Source organism: Pezoporus wallicus, unplaced genomic scaffold (genome assembly GCF_028554395.1).
Source record: "Pezoporus wallicus isolate ANWC-B61680 ecotype Strahan unplaced genomic scaffold, APGP_CSIRO_Pwel_v1 contig_6787, whole genome shotgun sequence".
NCBI lineage: Eukaryota > Metazoa > Chordata > Aves > Psittaciformes > Psittacidae > Pezoporus > Pezoporus wallicus.
This window is the reverse complement of record NW_026636951.1, coordinates 643,449-668,137: the sequence shown is the minus strand read 5'-3', so window position 1 is coordinate 668,137 and position 24,689 is coordinate 643,449. Positions and strand designations below refer to the sequence as shown.

The 24,689-nt window shown below is 36.1% G+C and overlaps 1 protein-coding gene across 3 annotated transcripts in view; it reads right to left on the bottom strand.

The window, feature by feature from the left end:
- Nucleotides 1–277: 277 nt before the first annotated feature.
- Nucleotides 278–24,689, bottom strand: part of KNDC1 (kinase non-catalytic C-lobe domain containing 1) — a 68,617-nt gene continuing 44,205 nt past the window's right edge. For 2 of the 3 annotated variants that reach the window (XM_057402268.1, XM_057402266.1), the window contains 21 exons: nucleotides 23,325–23,483; nucleotides 22,897–22,974; nucleotides 22,193–22,286; nucleotides 21,860–22,022; nucleotides 20,930–21,765; nucleotides 20,699–20,843; nucleotides 18,987–19,078; nucleotides 16,580–16,983; nucleotides 9,461–9,554; nucleotides 9,239–9,336; nucleotides 8,739–8,950; nucleotides 7,320–7,433; nucleotides 6,702–6,849; nucleotides 6,269–6,448; nucleotides 4,947–5,162; nucleotides 4,551–4,633; nucleotides 3,125–3,275; nucleotides 2,577–2,699; nucleotides 2,415–2,474; nucleotides 1,639–1,796; nucleotides 278–1,391 (listed from right to left, as the gene is read on the bottom strand). In XM_057402268.1, the coding sequence (XP_057258251.1) occupies nucleotides 1,160–1,391; nucleotides 1,639–1,796; nucleotides 2,415–2,474; nucleotides 2,577–2,699; nucleotides 3,125–3,275; nucleotides 4,551–4,633; nucleotides 4,947–5,162; nucleotides 6,269–6,448; nucleotides 6,702–6,849; nucleotides 7,320–7,433; nucleotides 8,739–8,950; nucleotides 9,239–9,336; nucleotides 9,461–9,554; nucleotides 16,580–16,983; nucleotides 18,987–19,078; nucleotides 20,699–20,843; nucleotides 20,930–21,765; nucleotides 21,860–22,022; nucleotides 22,193–22,286; nucleotides 22,897–22,974; nucleotides 23,325–23,483 (3,840 nt within the window). In that variant the 3' untranslated portion in view covers nucleotides 278–1,159. The remainder of the gene's footprint in view (nucleotides 1,392–1,638; nucleotides 1,797–2,414; nucleotides 2,475–2,576; nucleotides 2,700–3,124; nucleotides 3,276–4,550; nucleotides 4,634–4,946; nucleotides 5,163–6,268; nucleotides 6,449–6,701; nucleotides 6,850–7,319; nucleotides 7,434–8,738; nucleotides 8,951–9,238; nucleotides 9,337–9,460; nucleotides 9,555–16,579; nucleotides 16,984–18,986; nucleotides 19,079–20,698; nucleotides 20,844–20,929; nucleotides 21,766–21,859; nucleotides 22,023–22,192; nucleotides 22,287–22,896; nucleotides 22,975–23,324; nucleotides 23,484–24,689) is intronic. The other variant, XM_057402267.1, reaches the window with a different exon arrangement.

The window sequence follows — 24,689 nt, the reverse complement described above, 5'->3', positions numbered from 1 at the left end:
TTTTAAGACTAGTTTAGCAAATAGCTGTGAGGAGAGAGCTTCTTTTAGCTGCTCTTGCCCTTCCCCACTTCTTGTCCAATATTATCATTGTGTCTCCGGTAGATATACTTGCATTTGTAACTAATTTGTAGCCTTAATAATTTGGCTTTGCATAAACCTGGGTAGCTCAACAAACTTCCTAGCAACAGCATCACAATTCATTGCCATTTAGAAGGTCTTGTAAGTATAAGCTCTACAAACAGGTTATCACTGAAGTTTTACAAGTTGCATATCCAAATTTCACACAGTTATCTTCTACTTAATGCTGTTGGAGCACTGCAGTCTACAAAAGAAACCTCAGGAGCAAAAGCCATAATGAAATCTGCACACATACATACATACACAAATTGATTCTTGTGCCCAATACAGGAAAAAAAAAAAGCAATTTCACACTTACTGTTTTGACAAGGCCATGAGCAAAGCAATAAATTCATAATATTTAGATTCAGACCTTATTTTCACTTGGAAAAAGGTTAGTTTGATGACATTAAAAACCAAAACAAAATAAATAAAAAAAAAGTTGCAGCATGGCATTCCTCTCCTTCCTCAGTATGCTTGAAGAAAAAGATGGCAAATTCTTTAACTGAATTATAGCTTTCAAAATACACAACATAAAAGCAAGACACACCAACAGTGAAAGGATTGCAGATGATCTGTGTCCCTGAATTATATGACCACTGTGACAGGATACAAGTGTACTATGCTTATATAAAAATATACTCAACATTTAATGAACTATACTCTGAACTCTCCTAAGCCAACTTTGCAACAGAAGCTATAATTTTAATGTATATCAACAGTATTGTTTAGATATTTGTTTTGGGGTTAATTATTTTTTTAATGCTAAACAACAGTGAGAATTAGTCATCCTTTTCTTCTACACTCTTTGTACTTTTATCTTTACCTCTATTCTTTTGATCTTTCATCCAGTTGCTAGGGATTCAAATCTCATTAGTCAGCATTTTATAATTCCATGTTAAAAATATAATTATGTCAACTTGAGATAGTATTTTAAGTCACTTCCCTTAAGTATCTGCTTAGGAATCGGTCCAGGAGATGAAGTCAACTGAATCTAGTCTTACAATCCACACTTTGAATACAACAGATGAAATGTAAATAATTACTGAAATGTTGCCTTCATTCTGCGCAGTGTGTCCTGAATTTTTCGAGAATGTTTTTCTGCTGGTATCTGATGGAAGTTGGCACAGTTGTCAGCTGCCAAGGCAGAAACATCTGCGTCTTTAAAGCGAGTTATTCTTTGTCTGAGGTAAGATTGCAGCTTGAAATCTGGTGTATATGTGTAAGGATTCTCTTGAAATGCATGAACTTGGCTCACAACTTTTGCAATATTTCTTGAAAGAGAATATAGTAAAAAAAAAAATTAGTTTCTTATGCTGACAATAAAACCAAAACCAAACTCCCCAAAAACAAACTTTGAAAGAAATTCAAAGGCATCGAGCATTCTCTTCTACAGTGTATATCCCTTTGACTGAAACCATTTAAACTGCTGTGAAATGTTGCATTAGCTTTCATTATCCCTTTAGACAACAGTCTATTTTAAAAAGTCACGTGACATACACATATAATTAAAATTATTACTTAAGTTTAGTCCACTTGTGAGCTCCATTTGTCATTGTGAATCCCCCAGTTTCAAGTTGTTGGACATGCATAGCCAAAACATGGGCTGATGGAATTGTTGGAAGTGTTTTGAATCTTTCTCCTTCCATCAAGCACAAGCTGTCACTTTTTAAAAACACCTAGTTTAAAAACACACACAGATCAATCTCACATTAAGTACCGGGGCAGGTTTTAACAGAAGTTCACCACTTCATGTGTTTAGCGCTACAGATTTGTTTGTCATGAATATTAACTTCTGGCATTGAAGACTACACTATGAATTAACCTGGTGGCAAACATTTTAAAGCACAGAAAGTAAGTAATCAAAAGATACTTCATACATAATTATAATTGTTCTAAATCATAACCAAAATAATATTTTAGAACTTCACTCTATGATTCAAAATTGCACAGATCAGTGAGAAAATGCCTCTGATAAAACAAACATTTAAGATTTTTCAAAACAGATTACAGCCACAAAATTTCTGCAGACATTGTCAGAAAAAGTGTATTTAATGATCTAGCTTGCTTTGAAATGCCTTTATTTTTAGTCACACAGGATATGTTCTTGAGAAATACCGAGAGGAAAATTCATGTAAACCTCTTGGATTAAGAGTCAGAAGTCTTAAATTAAAAACTCCTTTATAATACAAAATAATAATTATGGCTTTCATGCTGCAGATGCACCCACTTAAGCAGAATTTGCATCTTCTGCAACCCCAAAGAAGTGTTTTTATATTAAAGACATCATACTATACCTCAACAGCCTTGAGTTCCTCCATTATTTCAGCTACTTTTGCAGGTAAAATTTTCCAGGCCTTACAAGAAAACAAAATACATTTTTGTTTTTCACATTAACATCTATATTGGAAAAAGATTATGTTAAGCAGAATAGTTGCAGAACAGAGCCCCAAACTTACTGGTAACTGTCGTACAATAAGATTTTCCAAGCCTGCTAGGATTTGCATCGCAGTAGCAAAATTTCTTTGTTCATAGCAGTGTTTTGCTATAAGAAGAAATTTTGACAACAAGCTCACCTGCAGCTGAAAAAAAAAGTAAGATATACTCTCTCTCTATAAAATATATACTAAATATATATAGTAAATCTACATAAATCTACATAATAAAATTAAATGAGAAGGAAAAAAAAGGAGATGCATTTTCTGTTTGAATTTGTTACCAAAATTGTTGATTGTGATAACATTTCCCTCCAGCACAAAAATTCCCATTTTCTGTCACCAGGTTGTTCTTGTCTGACATCTATTCTCCTCAGGCAACCCATTTCTTAAATTTTAATAAGTTTTGAGATCTACTATAAAACATCCAAGACCCTCCTTGCAAACTGGATTTTTAACTGCCCCCTTACAGGTGCACTTCAGAATATTTATGGCAGCTTTGCTATATAGCAACTCCTATACAATAACAATAACTATTTCATAATTAATAATACAATAAAACAATGACAAACCTTAGATGTGTGACATGTTACAATTTCAGCAGCAACCCAGGTGCTGACATTGTCTGCATTTCTTAATAATTGTAGAAGGTACTGGTCTTGTATGCACTTTGACAGAAACAGATTACAGACTTTAAAAGAAACTGTCTCAGCAGAAACAGCTCTATGGAGAAAATGGGGAAAAAAAGGCAAAAATAATTGATGCTGACTTTGGATTTTCAAAGAAAATCTTGATTGTGAAGATGCCAGCTTCTAACCATTTAAAATGATTTTGCAGTGCTTGCAGTCTTGAGTTTATGATCTTTTACAAAGTACATAGTGAATTATGTCACTTTTTTCTCTATAATTAGAAGATAATTATATGTAATTTCAAGATAAGGATGTAGTATACATTTCTATACATAAAGACACTTTCACCACTTGTTACTAAATAAACCAAACCATCTAATCTGGTGCAAAATAACAGCCAGAAATCCAAACTCATTAAAAACTGCAGTCACGTAAAAAATTGAGCCTGATACCTAGTGGCACCATACAGTTTGTTTCCCGTGCTTGAATGACCGAATCAGTATAAACCAGCAAATTTAGCCTCTGTCATTTGACAATCTGTAAAAGATGAGCTGCCTTAGATATTCATTCCCTGCTCTTAAAAAAAAGTCTACTACAGATGATAGTGCAATTAACAAGTATTAATTAAAAGCTAGCTGAATCCACTGAATATATAAGAAGCAGACCATAATCAAATATAATTAGGTCCATGTAGCTGGATGAAAACAACAATTACCATTGAGCAAGTAATTTAAATAGGTTGATAACCACTTTAATAACTAGAGGAAAATTCTTATCTATCTGTGAATACTTGATACTTCATCTATCTAACAGTACAAAATGAACATTGCACAGAGAGGCTCTGATGTTTCCATCCACATTCAGAACCCAACTGCACAAAGTCTGAACAACCTGCTCTCACTGAACTTGCTTAAGGCAGGGAATGTTGTACTACATGACCTTGAGAGGTCTCTTCCAACCTCATCTATTCTGTGACACTACAATGGTCACTGAGATTTTATATACATACAAACATGCATGATCACAAAGCCTGTTACAGAAACTATTCTTTTTTTTTTTTTCTGCCAAAAATGGAACCTTTGAAGCAACCCCCCAGGACAAGTCTTCAGAAATATTTTGGCCTGACCCACTTTAAATTTAAAAGAAATCACCTTTCAAATGTGACCTACCACATACGTGCACAGGTACATGCACCTACAAATGTATAAAATCTCCTGAAAGTAAAATATTTATATAAACAGACTATCTAGTCTGTTGAAAAGATATTAAGTATTTCAAATGTTTCCCTCTTCCTGAACATATTAAAGGTATAACACAGTAAGTTATTATGCATCAACAGAATAGAGGGCAGTTAAAATAAGTAACTTACTTTTGGACAGAAACACATTTGTCTTTAACACCAAGTGCTCTTGAATTTAGAAAGTGTACTGGATGACATTTATGAAATACTTCCTAAACAAAAAGAGCAAGATATAGCTGTTGTTAAGATAAAGCAGTTCTTTTAAAATATTCAGGGATAAAAACAACAGACAGTTCTTCTCCTCCTGCCTCCCCTTCCCGTCTCTTCAGCAAATTTATCAGAGGGATCACAGCCTAAATTTTACCGTAGAAAGTTCAGAGAAAAATGGATCGTCTTAATTCAAAGTCTTATGAAGTAATACAAAATAGCTTGAAAGAGGGTTGGGAAATGCTAAGGAAAGAAGGCTGAGTAAAATTAAGAAGATAGACATTATTTGTACTTCCAAGTAAACCTAGACCTCTGTACCTGTTGCAGTAATGTCAGCTGACAACAAAGCTGTTGCACACTGTATTCTATTAAGAGATACGGTCCTACTTCATCTGCTTTAGTGAAGGAGACTGGGAATTCTTCTGTTAAAGTGTTATAGCATGGCTTTGGCAAAACTGATGAACCAGTGTACAGTCGCTCTCTCTGATATTGTGCAATTGGTCCCACACCTTTCAAAAGTTTCCAGTTAAAGTTCTGTAGGGAAGAAAAAAACCAAACTACAACTTCTTTAAAGCAAACATTGTCTCTACTTGATGTAACTTCCTGGAATGTTCTGTTAGAGGAACACGCTTGTGGATGCAAAACTTTTCAGTTCATCTTCAAGGTTAGCCCAGACACTGATTGGTTTATTCAACACTGCTATTTTAAACTAATACTCACAGTCGATGAGTCTGTACAGTAGGTTGCCAGATCAGTATTTAAAACAACCTTCTGTGCATTCAGGCTTAATGCTATAATATGGTTCATACTCTTAAGTTCTATATTTTATATTCTACGTCTTACTATTTCTTGTACTGTTTTTAATTAGCATCAAACATCCTTTAAAAAAAAAAAAATTTGGTTTTCCATTCTTTTCCCTTTTTCTATCTTCCAGTATCATTAAAATACAGTGAGAATAAAACAAGTCCATGTTTCTCTATTCTGCTTGCCCTTTAATGGTTGAATCCCCAGCATACTCCATGGAATTCTGCACCTTTTTCAGAAGGCTGATTCTAAATTCAACTTACACATTACAGGTACATTTGACTTCCACATGTCATTTTGGTCACTCTGTAGAGAAAGGTCTTTTTTTCAGGAAAAGTATTATACAGCATATTCCGGCTTCTGGGGTTATTTTTCACTAGCACACTATATAAATCAGTAAAGGTGGACAAAAGTTTAGACAAGTTTCTGCTACAACGCTTTGAAGTTTCAGCAGAAACCCTCTCACCTCCTGCTGTTGTAAGACTATAGTCTTACAAAGATATATGCCCAATAAGAAGTATTTATCTTTGACAAGGAGGAAAAAGTTTCCTCGGTAAGTCACATGGTAGAATCAAGGATGAAGAGTTCAAGTTCTCTCAAAATTATTACGTGTTCTACATTACTGAAACAGCTGACAGGGCACAATTAAGGCTTAAGATTATTTCTGCAGTTATAGAACAGTTTAGGCCTTAAATACTTCCAACAGAAAATTTAAAATGCAGGTAGATAATTTTTGCTAAATCAGGATCTTGACCATGAGCTGGATCTCTAGTTTTTGTCAGAAAACAATCGATGGAAATGTGTTCCATATACTGCAGTCTGGTGAAAAGACATACCTTTCGGGAAGCGTCTTCTGAGAGTTTTTTACATATGGAATGTAATGTTTTTCTGTCCTTCTCACCTTCCTCTTCACATTTGTCCAGGCTGGAGTTCTGATAAGCACTGCCACTTCTCCTGGCAGAAGCATCCTCAAGCAATGACAACAATCGCTCACCATAGCCATTTAATGGAGCAACCTGTAAATGCAAAACAGGTTAACAGAATATTGAACTAAATTTCCCATAAAATATAAGCAAGACAATACAGTTGAAAAATCCATGTCTGTCCAAAACCAGACATATTCAACATAGCTGTCAAAGACAGCAGTATATTTCTTTTAATTGTAATTAGGACAGTTTTTTGCAATAAGAATCTTACATATACCCTAACTGACTTAAATTGGTTATATATTTTCCCCCCCTTTAAGCCTCTACTGAAATTCTGACTTACCTTGGAAGAAATAAATTCTTTTAAGGTGCATAAAAGATCAGTATTTGTTGCAAAGTCTACACTGTAGCAGTCTTCAATCCAAGCCTGCAGGATGTAGAAACTGCGGTTACATATTTTGGTAAGTGAGGTGGAAGGACCCAGGCTTGCACTGGTGAGAAGAAAAAGGAACTGTTTTAACCAAAACTGATATCCAATCCAAATTTAAAAATAATTGTTCAATAAACCACAAGTTTATTTTCAAAGTGTTAAGGCATTATGTGTTCAAAAAAATCACAAGTATTATTTGGTAATGACTGCACTATCTACTCTTGAGCTTCATGGCTCTAGAATCCATGGCTCTATGGAAACAAAGCTGTAGTTGTACTTAACCCACCACCAAACAACTATTAAAAGTAAGAATTCAGAACTAAAAAAAAAAAAAAAAAAAAGTAAGCACACTGTCATACATAGCACTTGCTCTAGGGTCAATCTCACTTTACAAGAGAGTCTTATAAAAAAACCCATCAAAATTCAATTTAATTAGGTAGAGCTGTTCAGAAACAGCTATTTGCCATTGGGAGGGGACACAACTGAGGACAACTGTGCTTTAATACAATTTTTCACAGGAAATTACTGTACCTGGACAAAGTGCTGCTGATTCTATCAAGAAGAAACTGCAAAAATTCTTCTTGTGTGCAGAAATAGCGAAATGTGTAGAGAAACTGCTGTACATAGCCTTCTAAAAATGCATTTCTGTGAAGAACAAGAAAAACTTCAGACAAGTAAAACCACATTTCCTTCTTGCATCAGACTACAACAGTAGAAAAAAATTCCTCAAAATATCATGAATTAACAGGGATTTTAAATTCTGAAGCTGTACATAAAAACCCGATTCCTTTTTATTTTGTTTTTACACACCAAATATTGTGATTGCCAACACTGAAAGCATAATTTGTTTTAAAAAAAGTTTCTCTATTTGCAATTTTGTGAATAACCACATCTCCATTATGATAAAAAATTACCTTTTAAGTAGTATGGAAGAACAAGTTTAAATTTTTTCCCCATCATCTCACTTTAAAAGATTTTTATTATAATAACAGCATAAAAAGTAGATACTTTAAGCAAGAAAATATTTCCTGTAGCTCTAATTAGAGTAGGGGTTGTTTTAACAACAGAATATACTCATTACACACATTTAAAATGTGCATTTTTTTTTTTTATACACACACATACTCTCAAGGTCTGAACACAGATTAATTGTCCTGTCTCCCTGACGGTTTACGGCTAACCATAAAAATTTGGGTTTGATACATGTGGGAGCTCTGACTAAAACAATTTCTTCACTTTGTGCATAACATTAACTCTCAGGAACAGCAACACTCAGGATAAGTAACTGATTCTGAAAAGTCAGGATGACCTGGAAGAAGCAGCTGGGAATAAGTTGCTCCCTCTATAGTGGCACAAGTCTGATGAAGCCTCTCAGGCAGTTTCCATCCTTCATACCGTTGTGTCTCAGGCACCCTAAAACAACACTGCCCTCACCCTAGTTAAAGATTAAAGGACATCTTTGTCCCCATTGAAGCCCTGAAAGAAGCCTGCATCTTGATCAGTCCCAAGGACTGGGGCAATAATCTGTAAAACATTTTCATATCCAGACCCTATTAATAAGAATTATCAATTTTTATGTTTTGAAGAATTGTTATCCTGCTGGCAGTAACATAAAGCCTTGATTCCATGGCAACCATAAGAGCAAAACCTTAAATAAATACAGGATTAAAAAGTTATAAGTTACTAGTTTTTGATTTGTTATCAAATGCTTCAAGTTTTAATTGAATCCAAACTTAACAGTTTGGCCTATTTCTTATCAGGTTGTCTTTTGCCATTTCCATGCCCATTTCTGTAAATAACTGTTCACAGAAATGACATTAAACTCGATTCAAGAGAGGGGAATTTATGCAATGTTGAGGAACTAGGATTTATCACAGAGACTATTTTTTCCTGAATTAGCAACTATGCCTCAACCCACTCTAAATTAAGGACATGCAAAAGATACTATACCTAGAATATAAATAAGCCATTAAACCAAGGGGTGTACCAGCCTGCAGAACTCCTGTTCCATTTTGTTTATTACACTGATGTTTCTCTGTGTTATAGTAAAGAAGCACTGATGACTCATCTGTAGGTGTCACATCCACCATGTCAGTTCTCCCGTTGCGAATGACTGTAGGCAGCACACAGGATTCCACACCCCACTGCTCTGCGTACATGATCTGCTCAAAGATGCAAAGCCATGAAAACATGAACCGTAGGAAACTAAAGAGGAAAATCCACACAAAATGCAGTCAAAGCCTAATCACAGTTCATTATGCAACTGCTTTATTTATATTTTAACTTCTAAGCAATACCAATAGCAGTTACTTTTTCTTTTGCTAATTTAGATCCTACTTAACTTGGCACTTTGACACCAAACATTTTGCATTTCATATCCTGACTTGAGCAGCCAACTACACTGATGCAGTGATGAAATGACAAATGAAACATAATAAAGTCTGACTTGCCTGCACATATTTCTTCACCAGTTCAAGAAACTGTACTTTTGATTTAATCTCCTGTAGCTGTTCTCTCAGTTTGGGCAACATAGATTTAGTTTCAGGACCTTTAAATTTAAAATGCACAGTGTAAGAACATCACTGATTCTGATTTACAGGGAAAAATAATAAAATAAAATCCTTAAAATACTACACATCCATTTCATTACTGGCAAGTTGCTGTAATCTTACCTTTCCTGCTTTTTTCTTTCTGTAACAGTTTCTGGTAAAACTTTATGGTCTTTCTGTAATTTTTTGTCTCCATCATTAGCAACTGTTCTAGTTCCTATTTAAAGAGAAAAAAGATTCTGATTAGAATGGTAAAAGCAAGGTTCTAGTGGGAAACAGAAGTTTTAGAAGAAAATTATTTTGCATGAAAAAGAGAACATCCAAACAGACAATAACATATTAACCAGGAGTAACTATCTTTCACACCTCTGCTTACAGGCAAGCTACAACAGGCATCACCTGTCCCCATGAAAGCATTCGTTATGGTACGGTGCTACAACTTCAGAACTAGAACTAGTTTGTGTTTGATGAGACTGCACTGAAGTTTGCCTGAATCCATTTTTATAAATACACCTTTAGTTATAATTGCACTTATCTCGTTGTTTTCCGAAGCAGTTAAAAAAGTTATACCCAGAAGTCATTCAGAATTAAAAGTGATGGGTTCTGAAATCAGTGCAGACCCCAGAAAATCTCTGTTAAGTAGCTGACCTATATTTGCAGTAAGAACAGAATGTCTGATGAAAGTGATGCTTTCATTCAAACATTTAGAATTACATTATATTACAGAACCAGGTCAGACAGCAGACAGGAGAGCTGCTCTATAAAGGACATACCAAGTTTGAAGTTTGGATTACATATTTTATCTTTATGCATTTTACATAATTGAAAAAATGAACTAAATTTCTTATAGCAGGCTCCTCACATTAATATAAAATTTCATGTAAACATTTATAATTGTTTGCATATCAAAGATTTCATTACTTTACCAACCAATGAAAATGGGCCATCTGCTTTGGGTTCAGCTTCTTATTTATTATGAAACACCAAACATGATGTGTGTTGTATTTTATAGAAGTGGTGGCTTTTGCACTTGGGTCCTAAGCTAACTACCAGTGACCTAGTTACATGAAACAGCATTTTAAATGGAGTAAGTTCACTGAATACAGCAGACAGAACTCCCACAAGCATAGCAATCAGAAAACACATAGCTCAGAGCTAACATATCAAACAACAGATTGGTAAATAGGTTAGCTTTAATGGGAAGGGCTTACTAGAAATTAATTTAAGTTTGAGAAAAACCTGTCACTGTTTTTCAGAAAAGCTCAAAAGGTTTAACAACATAGTTCATTAGCAGGAAGAGTCACAAAAGCCCTGTGGATTTTTAAAACACTGCTACATAGGCACCACGTAGAGAATAATGAAAGCACAAGAAAAGCTATTACCTGATTCTGAGTTGGAAATTGCTTGCTTTTACTTAAAGACTTGGTTTTGTTTCATCAATTAAATTGAAACCAAGTTGATTAAGACACTATGAAAACAGAGAGGGAATCAGAAAGAGTGACCACTTTCTGATACTTGGAATCTGACAGGCAGAAGTGGTTTGTTCCATAAATAAACTCGGGTGAGTAGAGATAAAGTCAGTAGCAAATTCCCAGTCTATTCCCCAACATCTTCCAGTTTAGGTAGGTCTAGGATATAAACATTTTTGATGAAGCTACACATTCAATGGTTCTGCTCCCTCTGAAATACATTTATTTGTCAGGACGTATTTCTGCAAAACATCCCTTAGTCTAGGGCACAAAGTAATGACAGAGTGACTTTGCTTACTTGGGAAAATTACAAATTCCAATCTGTCCTTGAAGCATAAATTTTATGGGTGACTCCACCAAAAGATGCAGAATATTGGCAGAAGAGAAAGGAAAAGAGAAAAGGAATGGGAAAGGGAAAACTGCATCCAGAACATGCAAAACCTTTGCTAGCAATAATCTAGTCACAGCTTGGGTGCACTAAAGTTTAGTGGAGACTCTTACAAGTAGCTTATGAGATCTAGGGGATAGCTGAAACCCAGTGTGTGCAAAGAAGAAAAGAGCAAAGGCTAAGGGTGAAGGCTTGGGGCTGCAAAAAAACCTGAAGCCAGCTTATCAGACTACGGAAAAAACCCCTCGTATTATGAGGGCAGACTTGGACATCCCCCTGGAGAAACTGCAGCTCTAGTACCTACCTTCCCTTCAAGGACTTGGTTTGCTTTGCCTGTATTGCACTCTATACGAGAGTGCAAAATCAGCAGCTCCTGGACTAGAGATGATGTGATGCAGGGAACATACACTTGTTTGCCTTATAAGGACTAACTTTTCTAAATGCCTATTAACCTTTGCTGACCTTAAGAACCACAAAGAACTATCTGATAAGCACCTGAACTGCAGTGAACTGATAAGCACTTACACAGTAAAGCATTGATTATCTTTATGACCCTTGAAAGTGTCACCCTGATCCATAAATATTTTATTTTTATGCTATTTCACATTCTTTCCAAACATAAAAGTGCATATTACCTTTTTTGAATCATAACTTGATTAATACTACTGCCAATATTGCTCATCATACAATAAATGTTTTACTTTTTGCATCTTATTAAGTCACAACCTAAAGTGCAAACAATATCTAACAGTTCCCAGTAGAAAAATAGAAAAGTTCGTTATTTTAATGGCAGAATACTTAATTCTGTCATAAATGTATGTTCTGGCACTCAGAGTTTCTCAGAACTTTTGTGTTCTCAAACCTACTTAGAGGTATACAAAATTAAAGAACAAAATAAATTTAATTGCATTTAATTTTAGAATGTGAATAAATATACATTTGAATTATATTAATATTTTCATTGGAGAGATTAATGTATTAGTGAGATGTACATGTCTCCAAAACTGTAATTTGTTGTGTGGTTAGACTCTCATTCAGTACTCAGTTCCAGCTGCAGACTAGACTTGCGTTGATCAAGCAGAGTTATTCCTATGAAAGAGAAGTGCCACTAAGCTGGGACAAATGTAGTGAAACTCAAATGTGTAACTACCTTTAAACATTCACCCTTTGAAACAGTAACTCTTAAACATTGCTTTAGTTTTACTGCAAAGCTGTAGAATCAGGTCAACTTTATCGCTAACTTTTCATAAATCTGTCAAAGACCTGGGGCAAGAAGTAGGTTAATATAGTCCTTGTTAGACAATGAAAATCAGACTACAATTAATCACAGTATCACAGTATCACGGTATGCTAGAGATTGGAAGGGACCTCGAAAGATCATCTAGTCCAATCCCCCTGCCGGAGCAGGAACACCTAGATAATGTTACACAGGAATGCGTCCAGGCGGGTTTTGAATGTCTCCAGGGAAGGAGACTCCACAACCTCCCTGGGCAGCCTGTTCCAGTGTTCCATCACCCTCACTGAGAAGAAGTTTCTTCTCAAGTTTAAGTGGAACCTCTTGTGTTCCAGTTTGTACCCATTACCCCTTGTCAATCAAGGAACTGGTTTCTGAAATAAAACTGATTTGATGAATCAGGCAGCAAAGACACAGGAGAAAGAAGCTGGGCAGAGCTGCTTAGCTACATGTTGATAATGGATTGTCTTAAGAGCTTAGAATCATCATCTCGTGACTGTTGCAATATCAGAAAAATAAATTTCAGTTTAATATTTTTTCTCTGTCTTTCTTATATATATTGGCCACTTAAAACTTGTAACAGTTCATCTTGTTTCAGCAATACTGCTAATAGTTTATTTCAGAAATTGTCATGATTGATGGAGTTTGGAAAAACAGCAGGATTTTAGAAAGGTTTTCTTTGCTCAGGTTAAATGTTGAAGATTGCTGCAATTAGAGGAATATGATCCTGTCAGTTTTTATTTTAAACACATTTGGAAGAAGCTGGATTTCACAGAAAGTCAGTGGAGCAATGCCAGCAGAAAGTTTAAAACTGTTGATTCTATGGTAGTGAAAGAAATAAAAATAGCCAGGAGACCAAAAAGTAACTGGTATTTTAAAGTATCCTCTGCTGAATTTGTAGCAACAAGACACCTAAAACACATTTTTAATAAAAATTATGAAATAATATTTAAAAATATTATGGGTTTAAGATGATATACCTGAATATTCTAGTATGCCAAGACTTTTTATATAAATAGTACAAGAGAGAATATAAGTATCTGCACATACATGCTTTTTCTGAAATTAACTCTTCTTTTGCAATGTATTCAAAACATTTCTACACCATACAAGTGTATTTAATCTTCCATTAATAATCTTCTCTGAATATAAAGTGAAATATAAACTGAATTTGACTTAATAAAAAAAAGTGACAATTTATAATTTTAGGCTGAGAATGCTGGGGCTGTTCAGCCTGGAGAAGAGAAGGCTGCGTGGAGACCTCATAGCAGCCTTCCAGTATCTGAAAGGGGCCTATAGGGATGCTGGGGAGGGACTCTTCATTAGGGACTGTAGTGACAGGACAAGGGGTATTGGGGTAAAACTTAAACAGGGGAAGTTTAGATTGGATATAAGGAGGAAATTCTTTCCTGTTAGGGTGGTGAGGCACTGGAATGGGTTGCCCAGGGAGGCTGTGAATGCTCCATACCTGGCAGTGTTCAAGGTCAGGTTGGACAGAGCCTTGGGTGGCATGGTTTAGTGTGAGGTGTCCCTGCCCATGGCAGGGGGGATTGGAACTAGATGATCTTAAGGTCCTTTCCAACCCTAACTATTCTATGATTCTATGATTCTAATTGTATCGCTTGTAACTTAGATACAAAGTGATGTCACAAATTAGGAATACTATTTATGTAAGATACCAAGCTTCTATTGTCTCCAAATAATTATTTTATTCTTGTTTGTCCACCTGGCTTCATATGCAGTCCAGATCACATACATTATTTCTGCACTACTGAGAGAGAATAAGATCAGAGTCTAATTTTTGTCTGGCTATTAAGATTTCAGATTTTAGATACCATTAAGAAGATTAGTTCATTTATCCTCAGAGTAGTGTGTATCTTTTTCAGCTATCAGAATGTACATTCTTTTACTCTCTAAAAGAATTATTTACTAATTGCTAAACTGAGCTTTGTATCAATAGTAATTGTCCTCCAGTTCTGGGCATGAACACAATATAATTTTCTACAGAGATATCTCATGATTATCTCCCCCCCCCCCCCAGCCTCCTGCAATGTTGTTGGGTTATCCAAGCTCTTACATATTAATGCATATAGTAGCAATGTATAACAGTACGCATTAATTTCATAAGCAAATTCCAAAGCAGACTGTAAACACCATAAAGTTACTAGTTACTGGTCTGGAGACCAGCAGTAACGAGTGGCGTCCCTCAGGGATCGGTGTTGGAACCGATCTTGTTTAACATCTTTGTCGCTGACATGGACAGTGGGATTGAGTGCGCCCTCAGCAAGTTTGCCGATGACACCAAGCTGTGTGGTTCGGTTGATACACTGGAGGGAAGGAATGCCATCCAGAGGGACATTGACACGCTTGTGAGGTGGGCTGATGGCAACCTCATGAAGCTTAACAATGCCAAGTGCAAGGCCCTACACCTGGGTCAGAGCAATTCCAGGCACAGCTACAGGTTGGGCAAAGAAGAGATTCAGAGCAGCTCCTCAGAGAAGGACTTGGGGGTGTTGGTTGATGAGAAAATGAACATGAGCCGGCTTCAGTGTGTGCTTGCAGCCCAGAAAGCCAACCGTATCCTGGGCTGTATCAAAAGGAGCGTGACCAGCAGGTTGAAGGAGGTGATCCTGCCCCTCTACTCTGCTCTTGTGAGACCTCACTTGGAGTATTGTGTGCAGTTCTGGTGTCCTCAACATAAAAAGGACATGGAATTTTTGGAACAAGGCCAGAGAAGGGCCATGAGGATGATCAGGGGACTGGAGCACCTCCCGTATGAAGACAGGCTGAGAAAGTTGGGGCTGTTCAGCCTGGAGAAGAGAAGGCTGCATGGAGACCTCATAGCAGCCTTCCAGTATGTGAAGGGGGGCCTATAGGGATGCTGGGGAGGGACTCTTCATTAGGAACTGTAGTGACAGGACAAGGGGTAACGGGTTCAAACTTAAACAGGGGAAGTTTAGATTGGATATAAGAAGGAAATTCTTTCCTGTTAGGGTGGTGAGGCACTGGAATGGGTTGCCCAGGGAAGCTGTGAATGCTCCATCCCTGGCACTGTTCAAGACCAGGTTGGACGAGGCCTTGGGTGATATGATTTAGCGTAAGGTGTTCCTGCCCACGGCAGGGGGGTTGGAACTAGATGATCTTAAGGTCCTTTCCAACCCTAACCATTCCATTCCATTCCATTCTATACAATGCTTAAATTTTTAAAAATATCTCTTAAATAGGGAAAACAACTGCCAAGAACTCAGAAGATAACTTTTGAATCAAACTAAGTTAACAAGTAGCCTGTAAAATCTCAAAAGTACTGCCTGTTGAAACAGAAAAATCTTTCTCAGATGCTTATGAAAAATCCTTTACTTGCAAAAAATCTGTTTTTCCATCAAAAACTATCCTTCAAGTAAGGGAGATTACACAAACCCATTTTTCTCTAGTTGGCATGCTTACACAGGATTAAACAGCTTTCTAGGATTAAAAATAGGACTTCTTCAGTATATGGAAATTTGAGAGTGACAGATATGAATACTCTTTTAAAAAAACATTTATTTTTACACAAAGCAATAGCTTCTCATGCTAATTTCTCCTATGGACTTACACTTGAACATTAAGGAGCTTTAACTTGCTGAAAAAGACCAGTGCATATCCTCCTTCATCTTTATTAAGCATGTATCTGGCAGAAACAATAATAATACCTAAACTATTCGCAGGGACACAAAAAGATTTCAGATGTCCCTATACTAACAGGTTTTCCAGTAACACTGACTCATATACTTAAATATTCCCATTTCCTTCCCATGATCCAGCTCAACCTATATGGATTTTTACATTTTTATATATTATCCTTACTCTGTAGCTTTGGACCTGCAATATTACGAAAATATTTACAAAGTGAAGCTCATTATACATAGATGCACAAATGTGAAATGGAAGTAAATGTGATTGATATAATCTTTTAGGTAATGGAAGACTTTATTTTGGAATACTACCCTGGTTTATTGGTCACACATCACAAATCTTGAGGATTTTAAACCACTTGGGAGTCAGTACTTATCAGAAGAAAGAGAGTTTCAACTCACTAAAACAAAACAATTGTTACAGTTCTTTTAACTGGCAAATAAAGAGGTATCTTAATGATTTTAAATCAATGTACTCACCACTTTTTTAGCATCTATATTTTGTGACTCACTTGATTTCTGCTTTCCAAGGTTTTTCATGTAATTTTGAACTTCTGAATCAAAACATTCAGCTCCATAAAATGCACTGCTCCAACCAGGACTACAGCTGTGAAAGTCAGGTAGGTTGGGAGACGCAAGGTAGCTGTTTCCAGCCATCTTTATCATGGTCTTTTCCTCGGGCTCTATATTGTCTTCTGCAAAGCCTGGACCAATACGACTGTCATTGCCTTGTAAACATTGTTGCTCTTTCTCTAAGGGGACAGTATTTTGCAGCCTCAATTCTTTTTTGATATTATCCAAAGGTGACTCATCAAATTCCATTTCACCTAATGATGTATTTATCATAGGCTCAGCCTTGACATCAAAGGCTGCTTCCCCTTCTCCTAAAGAGGGTGTATGGGGGGAAAGAAATAAGAGTCATATGCTGTGATGCATGGTTTGCTGAACTTAAACACTATACATACAAAGCACAGTTATGAGACTACCTATGTGCTCTAACAGTGGTGTTAGATGCTTATTTTGGCTCTGTGGTTTTGTACAGTGATATAGGTTGAAGACATTTCAGAACTATTAAGCAACAATTAAACAATACAATTATGAAAATATCACAATATTTTCTGTGCATATGGAACAAGCATTTAAAAACAAGCTAAGTACAGAAGCTTTAAAACAAAAGTATGTCAGACCTGTGCAAACACTAGTAAAAAGCTTAGCTCTTGAGTCTTTTTCCATCCATAAGTCTTGAAGTTTTTATTCCATACATAGAAGGCAAGAATATTTTATATAGCCAAAGGGGATGTAGATGCTAAACTTTCTACTCCTACAGGACTCACTCCCTTGAGCTATGATGGGACTTTACAGTTCTGACCACTATTACCAACCTTAAGGGACAGAAGAGACAGTCACAGGTTGGTATGATGACAGGAGCTTTTACACCTGCCAGTAGTCTCCTTTTTTTCAAGTGAAAAGCCTCCCTTTTCACTTGAGCAACCCTTTAGGGCTTAGATATGCCACCTTGGAGTCAGAGGGACCTAAACTACTGGTGCAAAGAAACCACATATCCCATGGGAGAGTCTGGCTCTACATTTGCAATCATTCTGAGCCAAAATAGAAGACTTTAACACAGAATGACAGCAGCCAAGTGCAAACTTAACTTTTATGGCAAAACACGAATTTGTAAAACGTAGGGATATAATCCATTCTGTAAAGAACACACAGTTTAATCAAAACAGAGAAGTCACCAAGTTTAAATGCTGACACTTGGCTGAACTATCCTGGGGAAAAAAAAAACAAAACAACCCCCCCAAAAAAACCCAAACCCCACAACCCACCAAAACAACCAGGAAATATTGGTACAACAGCAACCAAATACAAGCTGTTCATTAATATATTAAGCCCAGAAAGGATAATGGCTTTGTTATAATAATGAGATTTACCAGTCCCAGCTCAGTTTTTACTTCAGTTACCAAAAACTCAAAATGTGAAGTACAAATAAACAATCCACTAATATAATAACCTCAATGAGTGCCCTGAAATGGTGTCCTCTAACCAAGATTGTGACTAAAAGACAAAACTATCTTCATTATCCTTTGTCCCACTGTCATTTTGCTATCTATCTTTAAAAGGCACTTCAGTGGACAGAGTAGGGAAGTGGAACAATTCCTAGGAGAGATGTAAATACTATTATTTTTTACCTATTTATGAAAACCCTTTTGATGAAGTTAGAAACACCCATTTAAATCTAAAAGCTATGAAATTTCTAGACTTCAGTACAACTTCCTTCCCCAGAATTTGTAAATAATTTTGACAATTTTTTTATTTTAATGCATGTTATTTACTTTATTGCCTAGTTTTTTTTAATTCTGATAAGTGAACAAAGAAGGACCAGATCTGTTGCACAGCTATCCTTCAGTCAATCAATCCTCAACTTCTTCAGTAACACCTAAGGACTAATAGGCATCTTTTAAAGCTTTCCTCTCTGCCCAGCTAAGCTTGCTATGCTGTCTTGAGCTGATGCAGTATGGCTGTCCCCCTTTCCTCTCCCTCCTTTAAAGCATGCCACTGGAACATCAAGTGGATGAACACAAGAAAATCACATGTAGCAGTTAGGATTTTGGGAGTTTTGTAACAGACACACCTGTGTAAATACGAGTAAGTAAAAGTAAATGAAATGGGGATCTCACTCAATGACATTTGTTCACATGTAAGCTTCACATAAAAGACAACAGGTCCCCAAGGCCGATGTTCAGATTCACTAATAATGCTTGTAAGTGGTAAGGTGGGTATTTTCCTGAAGACACACTTAAAGTGCTTATCTCTCAAAACTTGTATCATTGATAGATTCCTAGCACACACATAGATCTAGAAACATGAAGTCCTTTCTCACCCTCTGTCTGATCACCGCTTGCCAACAAGCTATCAAAATTCTTTAGATCTTGGAATACATTGCCACACTCTGAATCATCTGCCTCAGTTATGCTGAAAATATAAGAAAATCAGGGGAAATTAATGTTTCATATACCTCTCTATTTACATCAGTAAAATAAGATCTTACAAATGGCTCTATGTATGTAAAGGGCTTCATAGAATATATCTACCTCCTGAAGTTTGCATGCTCAACTTCAGTTATTTTACAAGAAGAAAATGTTCAAATGGATATTAAACACACTGAGCAAGATGTGGAAATTTTACCTTACAGCATTTGGTAAAATTCCAAGAGAAGTATCAGAACACATACAAACAGAAGGCATAAATCCATGCATAACTCAGACTGCAAATTACAGTAATGGGCTTTTCACTCAGGATTCAGCCTCTGGTTAACAACAGTCTGACTCCAAGTCACCCCTAATAATAATAATTAGTTATATAACATAACTTATTCAAAGAAGATTAACAATTAAAACCTGCCATATTCTTTGTCTAAAATAAATATCAAATAAAGAATATAGCAGTGTCTCAGAATATTCTTTGTCTAAAGAAGTAAGTAGTGTCTCAGAGATATTCTCAGGCAGTTCTTGCTTGTGATCTAAAAACTAGATTTGTATTTTTTACTGGTTAAATGATGATTTCTTTTCCACTTCCATTTTCAAAAACTTTGTAACAAAATTTCATACAGAGGTTTATCATCTTAATATATGCCAGTAATTCAGCTGCAACAGCTAGTTTCTCCTACCATCACATTCAACTTGAGGGAATTAAGAAGCTAAGCTCCAACCAAGTTTCAATGGCTCCTTAAAAAAGCCAACTCAAATAGGAAATAAACCAGCATATCAGGGTCTGATATCTGGAGGTTGTTCTCTATTCTTTCTGAATATACATTTAGACATATTATACATATTTTATACACTGAAGTGTTTATAGATCACATCTACCAAGTCAAAATTTCCAATTTGTAATTCTAGACCATGACTGACAAAAAACCCCATACAAAACTTCCACATATAAATTTATTACTGCTTACAATAGCCTTCAGGAAAAAGCTTTTATAAGTATGCTACATTTAGAGGCTGCAATAAAACAATAATGCTTTTTATCATTTTCAGGTAGATATGTCATTGAAAATGAAACAGTAAAATGAGAAATTAATTATGCTGGTGCTTTCTCACTTAATAGGCCAATTACAAAGACTGCCAGGAGGAACACTGAATCAAACTAAACCAGTTAAGAAAAGCATTTCTAGCAAAGCTAACTTAATTTCCTTCTTCTTAGGTGTGAATAAAACAAAAGAATGTATTAAGAACTAAACTCAAACAAAACAAGCAAACTGAACAGCAAGAAAAATATATTTCACTTCCAATTAAACAGCCTCTTTCTAACAAGACCATGAAGCCAATGGTTGAAAACAATATTGACTGGAATCAGGTTTCCATTATTCAGCTGTCCTAAAATGGGAGTTACAGACAAGCTTAGTGCTTAGCCATTAAGTACTATTTGCTATCGGGAAAGCCGTAACGTATCTAATAGACTGTGAAATTAGCAGTTCGCAGGAAACAAGTAAGGATACCTGAAGAGAAGCAGCGTATCCCTTCCTGCTTCTAGAAAGTAGGGAGAAAAGCACTAAATTGAACTGCAGGAAGGAAAAAGTTTAAAAACACCCACCATAAATGTGAAGGTCTTTCTCCATTTACTACCTGATAGAGATTCTCCAGTAATTTTTCATCCCAGTAGAGGTCACAAAACTTTTCACAAATTCTATTGGAGAATATGCCAAATCTAATTTCCTTTAAGTTTAAAATGAAGTTACCTTATTAAAAAGAAAAAAGAAATAAACATTAACAACAATATTCTTGCACATTAGTGATGATAACCTACAGAAGAAAAGCTACATACCCATATCAAAAACTTCAACTCCATTCTCTAGATAGCCATCAAATGCAAACTCCTCTTGTATAAGATGAACCACTTCCTGTAGTAAAGTGTCACTTGTTCTGTTCTGCGGGGACAGGGCTTCAGCGTCAAAGAGATAAGAATTTTCTTGATTCACTGAGGTACATGGTGTGTATCCTTGTTCAGTGAAAATACTGTCTACAATGGCAGCACACTCAATTTCTTGGCAGGTGGTGTGAATAACTGGGTTACTTTTATCAAACTTGTTCTGTGTATTAGCAGCTTCGCAGTTTTGCACTTCGTAAGGGGAAGCATCATTTTCTGTCTGCATGCTTATCTTATAACTTGCAATAGTACTTGAAAGTAGCCCTGGCAAACTATGATAGCAATCATAAGCAATTCTTGAACGAAGAGGTTTATTTGGTATTTGCTCTGATACAGCTAAATGTACTGGTACAAATGTTGTAACTCTTTTCTCTGAGTCCTGTTTGAGAATGATGTTACTTATATGAAGAAAATTAGAAGTAGGACAAGCTGAGGAGTTTGAACCAACTTCAGGTAATATGCTCTTTTCCTCTAGAATATGTGAGGAATCAGATGGTGTTGGTAAAGTAACTGTAGAAGTAAATGCGCTGATTGGCTTTTGCTCTTCTGAAGATATTTGGGATGAGTGGCCTGGAACTTGTAAATCACACTCATGTATTTCAGGTTCAGCAACACTTGTGTCCTCAGTAGCACAGCTTTTAGAGTCTTCTGTAAATCCTGATTTGTTGTTGTCCATGTGTTTTTCTTTTCTTGTCTCTTTCTTGAATTGCTCAGAAACTGGTGTGTGAATCTCTCTGGAAAGGAAAAATAATTATTTTTGCTGACAATTCCAGTAGACTTAACAATTAACTGTCAAGTTTAACTCATTCTGCTTTAAGATATACTAACCTTGTTATATTTTCATTTTGTTGCAGAATAATAGGCTTGAAGTGAGTTGCAGGTGAGGTGAATGCAACAGGTAATGTAGCTTTCTTGCAATTTAGAGAAATCTGGCATGGTACTGGTCCTTTAACTGCTACAAGTTTACTTTCACTGGTAATAGGCACAAATCCTAAAATCAAAAGAAAGATGAACAATATGTATAATATAAATGTAAGGTAAATAACAATGAATTTAGGAAAAAAAAACACCAACAAAACCCAAAACCATGCACCTAAGACAATATTACATAGAGAACTGATCTAGAGAACATTAAAAGTGAACATGTCAGTTTATGCTTACCTAGACTTGACTCTGAAGGGTCCATTTCATGTCTTTCATTTTTAAATGCAAAAGCAACATGATCTTGAGACGAGATTATGTCTTCCTCAACAGCCTAACAAAATTGAAGTCCAAACTGAATTTATTAGCTTCTTTTTTTTTTTTTTATTTTTGTTCCAGTTTAAATTACTTCCAAAAACACCCCAAACCAACCCAAAACCCATATATATCTAGAATGTTGCAAAGCAACAATCTAGTCATGCTAAGGTGGAGAATTAAATGGCATACAAAACTCTAAGGACTGTTAGAACCATTTGGAAAACTGTTTCAAATCAGAACTTCTAGGTAATCAAAGATTTGAACAAAGTTAGTTCCATGGATTGACTGAACGCTCCATGCATTATATACACATAAACAAACAGAACAACAGTTACATATTGATATCTTCTATTCTGATCAGAGGAGTGGTAAATGAAAGAGAGATTATAAAATTAAGTCACTAGCTCTTCACCTATAGAGAGTGTAGAGTCAGGGCAGCAAAATCTGGGGAGTGACCACTCCAATAGCAAGAACTAGAAAAAAATCACTACTTAAAGGCTATTTGAAGATAAATCAAAACGAGAACAAATGTAACTATACTTGCAGGGGACAAAAGTCTTACTGGAATACAATTTACAGAATTAATTTAAAAAAAGTAGAGAAGTAAAAAACGGTAGTGCTCTTACCTTAAAGACAGATTTATTCAGCAATGCCAAAATGTTTTTGCTGTTTACACCTTGTTCAAATAAATAACGACTGCATGTCTTATGAAAAAAAAAAGTCAAAAAGTCATAATTTCCAGGCAGTAAAAAGTTTTCAGTCAAGTGGGATATTATTGGAGAAGGGCAAAGTCAAGCTAAGTAGTCAACTGGAAATAATCTAAGTTTAGGATGTCTTATGAACCTATTCCAAGTACCTTAGTGACAATTTCAATATAAATTAAAACCACACCCCTCTGCTGTCCATAGAGAGTTAACTTATAAAACAACCCCCACAGTGTCAGATTATTAGATATCAGTTTATTAGCAAAATAAATTAGTATTTTGATATTTAAATTACTAAAATAATTCTTTAGACAACTATATTACACATAAAACTGCTTAAATGTACTAACCTTAATTGCATCAGCTAGAGAAGGTCTTTCTTCAGGGTTTTTTCTTGCCATACCCAGAAGAAGTTTTTTAAATTTTCTTGGCAATGCTAGTTTGTGACTTGGTGGAACACTGGATTTTGCAGCCATCCACAGAACTGCAGCAATACCATAAATGCAGACCTGGTATAAAGTAAGAGACAGGAAAGATGTAAACAGACAGAAAAAAAAGCTTCCGCTTCAAAACCAATTCCAGCAAATTATCCAGAAATTTCCCTCTTTCCTCACACAAATAATAATGTCTACAGCTTCCAAAGTGCAGATTACATTTGGCTTTTGAAGATGCTTATGAAAATCCCTGCCCATTAAAAAAAATAGCTAGTATGCATGCAGGACAAATAATAGTAGCTAATTTTCTACTGTTAGAGCAAAAGACGTAATTTGTCTTACCCTTTCTCTAGGAAAATTATTCAGGAAAAAAGTGGTTTTAGAATAATTTTGAAGAATTCCTTTCTCATGTAAAAAGTTAAGATTGCTGCAAGCCTTAGAGTTCTACCATAAAACCTGACCAGCTGTAATTTATTTAAAAAGGTCATGATACTTCAGTAAGTAAATGGCACACAGTAATTATGAGCTAGCCAATACAAGTCACATTTTACAGAGAAGATTAGATGTATCAGAAAAATGAAGTACTGTATATCCATTTCAGCGATTACTGTGCTATCTGCAGACAGACCAACTGAAGTTGTCATGATGAAGGACCTCTAAAAGTACTTGATCGTCACAATCTTTCCTGTTTTATTTGAAGAATAAAAGAGTTTGAAGAATACAAAAGAGTTGTGGTCAATGGCTCAGTGTCCAGCTGGAGACCACTAATGAGTGGTGTCCCTCAGGGATCGGTGTTGGGACCGGTCTTGTTCAACATCTTCGTCGCTGACATGGACAGTGGGATTGAGTGCGCCCTCAGCAAGTTTGCCGATGACACCAAGCTGTGTGGTTCGGTTGATACCCTGGAGGGAAGGAATGGTACCCAGAGGGAGCTCCACACGCTTCTGAGGTGGGCTGATGCCAACCTCATGAAGTTTAACCATGCCAAGTGCAAGGTTCTACACCTGGGTCGGAGCAATCCCAGGCACAGCTACAGGTTGGGCAGAGAAGAGATTCAGAGCAGCCCTGAGGAGAAGGACTTGGGGGTGTTGGTTGATGAGAAAATGAACATGAGCCGGCAGTATGCACTTGCAGCCCAGAAAGCCAACCATATCCTGGGCTGCATCAAAAGGAGCGTGATCAACAGGTCGAAGGAGGTGATCCTGCCCTTCTACTCTGCTCTCGTGAGACCTCACCTGGAGTATTCTGTGCAATTCTGGTGTCCTCAACATAAAAAGAACA